The sequence below is a fragment of the Micropterus dolomieu genome, unplaced genomic scaffold (assembly GCF_021292245.1).
Source record: "Micropterus dolomieu isolate WLL.071019.BEF.003 ecotype Adirondacks unplaced genomic scaffold, ASM2129224v1 contig_11371, whole genome shotgun sequence".
NCBI lineage: Eukaryota > Metazoa > Chordata > Actinopteri > Centrarchiformes > Centrarchidae > Micropterus > Micropterus dolomieu.
Genome location: NW_025740357.1, coordinates 1 through 5,311, shown reverse-complemented (window position 1 = coordinate 5,311; position 5,311 = coordinate 1). Strand labels below are relative to the sequence as shown.

Here is a 5,311-nt window from a genome sequence, read left to right as displayed (position 1 = left end):
ACTGGGTGGGGATCTCTGGTACTGCCCTAGAATGGTTTTCATCCTACCTGTCAAATAGGAAGTTTTGCGTGTCTGTAAACAACTATGTCTCCTCATTCTGTCCTGTTAAATATGGTGTGCCTCAGGCGTCGGTCTTAGGACCCATTTTGTTTTCCTTGTATCTACTTCCCCTTGGACATATTATCCATAAACATGGCATTTCTTTTCATATTTATGCTGATGACACACAAATATACTTGCCCGTCAGATCCACAGACCCTGGAATGCTGAGTTCACTTAACAACTGCCTTTGTGAAGTTAAAAAATGGATGTCAAATAATTTCCTCCAGCTGAACTCAGACAAAACAGAAATCCTGGTCATCGGGTCTCAGCAGATGGCAAATCAAATACTGCCATCTGCTGGTTCCCTAGTAAATCACATTAAGCCTGTGGCAAAGAACCTTGGTGTTTGGTTTGATAGTAATTTAAATTTCGAGCAGCACACCACAAAGCTTGTTCAATCATGTTTCTATCAACTTAGAAATATAGCAAAAATTCGATCTATGTTAACTTTTAAGGACATCGAGACCATTTTACACGCCTTCATCTCATCACGCCTGGATTATTGCAACAGCCTTTTCACCTGTTTAACCCAAAAATCTATTGATCGACTCCAGACTGTCCAGAACTCAGCTGCCAGGCTTTTAACCAGAACAAAGAAATATGACCACCTATTTTAGCTTCATTACACTGGCTCCCAGTATGAATTGACTTTAAAATTCTATTGATCACTTTTAAAGCTCTTCATGGCCTCTCGCCTTGTTATATTTCTGACCTTTTAGTCCCATACGCACCAGCACGTACCTATAGATCCTCGGGCAGAGGTCTGTTGTCTGTTCCAGAGTCTCGACTGAAAACTAAAGGGGACAGAGCGTTTGCTGTCAGGGCCCCGAGGCTCTGGAACAGCCTTCCCGAGGAAATCAGGTCGGCTGAGTCAGTGAACTCTTTTAAGTCCCTTCTTAAAACATACTTTTATAGGAGAGCTTTTCCCGATCTTATTTGACTTTATTTTATCCCTTTTATTTTATCGTATTTTACTAATTTTATATAAATTTTTCATGCTCTTATCTTGTTTTTTTTGTATTATTCTTTACACTTGTTAAAGCACTTTGTAACTTGTTTTTGAAAAGTGCTCTACAAATAATGATTATTTATTTATTTTTATTTTTTATTTTTTTAAACTCCATGAGATTGTCTCATTGATTTCACACCGGTAGTTTTTTAGTTTCACTATATTTCCATGAACATGTTTATGTGACGTGTGCTGTTTTGTGTGTCTGCAGGTTGTCAGGCTGTCTGATCACAGAAGAAAGCTGTGCTTCTCTGGCCTCAGCTCTGAGCTCCAACCCCTCCCACCTGAGAGAGCTGGACCTGAGTTACAATCATCCAGGAGACTCCAGAGTGAAGCTGCTGTCTGCTGGACTGGAAGATCCACACTGGAGACTGGACACTCTCAGGTATGGAGAGGCCTTCTGCGGTCACTGACAGACAGTCTGATAGAGTAGGAACCATCACACACAAATGTTCCATGGCTGAGAGTTAATAACTAGTAAGTAGATGAAAAATTAAAGTGGACAGACTTATCTTTTTCATCTTACTTTTTATGCAGATTTGTCTCATATACATTAAAACAGGAAATGAGAACATTTATGTATAAACAGATAAATAGTTATGAAAAAGTGAAAATGATGAGTCATTTATTATCAGGCTGTAAATAATAAGTGCTGCATGTGAACATGTAAGTGTATTAGTAGAAAATATCAAACCTCTGTGTATGAGAGCAATGTCACGTCCATGTGTGATGCTAAAAGAGGATGTGCTGGTCTGACCCCCCTCCTCCTTTCAGAGTGGAGCCTGGTGGACTCCGATGGTTGAGACCAGGTCTGAAGAAGTGTAAGTGTGTTTTTCATTTGATTCATGAAAACAAAGCAGCACACATTCAACCTCATTCAGACTGTGACATCACTCATTCAAAGTGTCAATCAATGAACAGATGATAGATCAATAACGTAATGCAATAAATAATGCAACTGTATTGTGTCTCATTCTCTCCATCAGATTCCTGTGAACTCACACTCGACACAAAGACAGTACACAGAAAGATCAAACTGACTGACAACAGCAGGAAGTCAACATATGTTAAGGAGGATCAGTCATATCCTGATTATCCAGACAGGTTTACCTATTGGCCTCAGCTGCTGTGTGGAGATAGACTGACTGGTCGCTGTTACTGGGAGGTCGAGTGGAGAGGATGGGTTGAAATATCAGTGAGTTGCAGAGGAATCAGAAGGAGAGGAGACAGTAATGACTGTTTGTTTGGAATGAATGGTCAGTCCTGGAGTCTGATCTGCTCTGACTATTTTGGTTATACTGTCTGTCACAATAACATAAGAACATCCATCTCCTCCTCCTTCGCCTCCTCTGACAGAGTAGCAGTGTATGTGGACTGTCCTGCTGGCTCTCTGTCATTCTTCAGAGTCTCTGACACACTGATCCACCTCCACACCTTCAACACCACATTCACTGAACCTCTTTATCCTGGCTTTGGGTTCTGGACATATGGTTCCTCAGTGTCTCTGTGTTCTCTATTAGAGAATGAGATGTTTACTTATTGAGTGTGTTTTTATTTCTGTATTAATTTTGATTGTGGCAGATGCGGTCCTCCATAGCTGTAAGCACATTTATCAGCATGTTGACTCAGAATGTTGCTTTTCTTATCAACATCTTACTATCAGGGCTGCAAACTCATCTGGGGAGATGTTTTCCCCGGTTCAGTTAGTTTTGGTTTGTTTTCACACTGCAATCATGAAAGCGCTTTACATGATATACTTGCATCCTGTCGTCATTATCTATGTGGGCAGCGTCTCCCTATACTTGACATGGATTGGTTTGTAAAAAGACGTTTGCCTGATGTTAGCGTGCTGTCAGTTGCGCAGGTGGCTTTGATAAGAATGTCACGTTATATTTTGTCCTTAATGGTCCGAACAATATGAACTATTTTGTGCAGCTTCTCATCGTACTTGGAAGGTTCCACATCCACATATCAAAATGAACTCCAAACCTGCTTCAATTACTGCTGAACTGAAACACTAATGCACCTCAATGAAACACTTAAAAAATTAAAAAGCGAGAAAAGCTCCAATATTCTGGAAGAACTGAATTTATTTGAGCTTCTGGTGATGTAAGATGTATTTTATTAATTGTATCCTTTGCATATTTCTTTGTTGTAATGAACATTGCATTAATAAAAAAAAGCTTTGGCAAGAACTTCATTTTGATTCGGACCGAGGCTACCTCTTTTTTTGCTTGGACCAAATTTCGTCAGTTTGGTCAGGACCGTGGTCTGGGGAAAGTTTCACACCTGTAATTTTGTTTCGGATCAAACTGAAAAGTCCAAAAGTGAGTTAGGTGTGAAAGGTCCCTGAGTGATCTGGCCCAGCTGAATCATTTGAGTCTCTGTTTTTTTTTCTACTTCAATAAATATTAATAGTTCTTGTAAATAAATAACCACTAATACCTTTTGTTGTATAATTTAATCTTCTCTATGTTATTTAATTTTCTCAATATACATCTGATTGACAAAAAAAGTTACGGTCATGTAAATCAGTGTTTTCAGTTGTATTTCATTTCATATTACATATCAAGATGTTAGTTTGTTACTTGCTCCCCCAACACTTCTGGAGTGATACAGTTTCTTTGGAAATCACATCATCTCAAAAGATAAAATATAAATTCTCCGTCTCAGTACTCAGCTGTGGACCTGGAAGTAGTAATCCTTTCTCCTATAGCATCATTCCCCTCTTTGATCAGGCATCCTCCCTTGTTTCCACCACACAGGTGCAGATTGACTGTGTCCCTGTGGCACTAAAATTTACAGGGAAGAGAATGTGTAAATAACTTTTTCTATTTGTTTCACAGATTCTAACACAAATATATATATATATACACACACGTATATAAATCCCCCTTTCATCCCTTGCTGGGTGTTATGTGTCGTCCCTTAAGCTCTGGTCCTCCGCCAGGAGGCCTGGGAGTGTGAGGGTTCTATGCAGTCCCTTAGATGTTCCTAGGACTGCACTCCTCTGGACAGAGACATCAGATGTTGTCCTGGAATCTACTGGAGCCACTCTCCCAGTTTGGGGGTGAAACCCTACATGCATTGTTAGGAGCTTTCTTGTCTTGATGTCAGTGGCCTCTATCTCCTCCTCTGGCCAGTTTCTTTTACCAACTGGGTATCTGATGACTGGCAGTGCGTATTTGTTGATGGCTTGTTCTTCCCATTCAGCTGACTTTTCAGGACCTGCCTTCCTATGTGTACGTAGTATTTGGCTGTGGATGACTTCCTTCCTGCCGACTCATGGTTTTCATTTGCCTACAGGATCCCAAGTGTTGCTGAGGCTTCCTGTCAGCTGATTCATGTGGACATGAGCATCCTACCTATTAAGGCATAAATCAGCTAACAGGAAGCTTCTGCAACATCTCTGATGGTGACTACACACTTGGGAAAATACAGTCATGTCTAAGACATCAGTATACTATCCATTTAAACAACTATGAATGATAAATTCATTATCAAGTCATAAAGTAACGGAGGATGCTAATTTCAGTCCCTCCCAAATCGATCATCTTGTTGATAGTGCTGCAGGCTCGCTGCGAATGACACTCGACTCTGTAGCCCCTCTAAAAAAGAAAATAATAAAACAAAGACGGTTAGCTCCATGGTATAATACTGAAACTCGCAAATTAAAGCAAATATCGCGGAAACGTGAGAGGAATTGGCGTTCCACCAAACTGGAAAATTCCCGTTTAATTTGGCAAGATAGTCTTAAAACTTATAGGAAGGCCCTCCGTAATGCCAGAGCAGCGTACTACTCGTCATTAATAGAGGAAAATAGGAACAACCCCAGGTTTCTTTTCAGCACTGTAGGTGCTGTAGGTGTAGGCTCAGGTGAGTCCTGAACCATCCCTTAGTTATGCTGCTATAGGCCTAGACTGCCGGGGGATTTCCCATGATGCACTGAGCTCCTCTCTCCTCTACTTTCTCTCCCTCTGTATGCAACCTCATCCCATTATTGCATGTTACTAACTCAACTTCTCCCCTTTCTGGTAGTCTTGTGCTTTCTCGTCCCTCTCCTCTCTCCTCCTATCACTTCCTGCAGGTGTTTCTGGCTCTGGAGCTGTGGAGTCTGGATCTGTGGTTGCGGGTCACCTGCTGCCCCCGTGTTCCTGCTCGACACCCTCTGCTGCAACGACTATTGTTACTAGTCCTATT

The 5,311-nt window shown here is 41.0% G+C and overlaps 1 protein-coding gene across 1 annotated transcript; it reads left to right on the top strand.

Moving 5' to 3' along the window:
* Positions 1–1,361: 1,361 nt before the first annotated feature.
* On the top strand, positions 1,362–3,430 carry LOC123965809 (stonustoxin subunit beta-like; the record flags this gene model as incomplete). Its single annotated transcript, XM_046042162.1, has 3 exons — positions 1,362–1,496; positions 1,886–1,932; positions 2,098–3,430. Coding segments are annotated over 3 exons (739 nt in total), but the record flags the coding sequence as incomplete, so codon positions are not given.
* Positions 3,431–5,311: the final 1,881 nt, after the last annotated feature.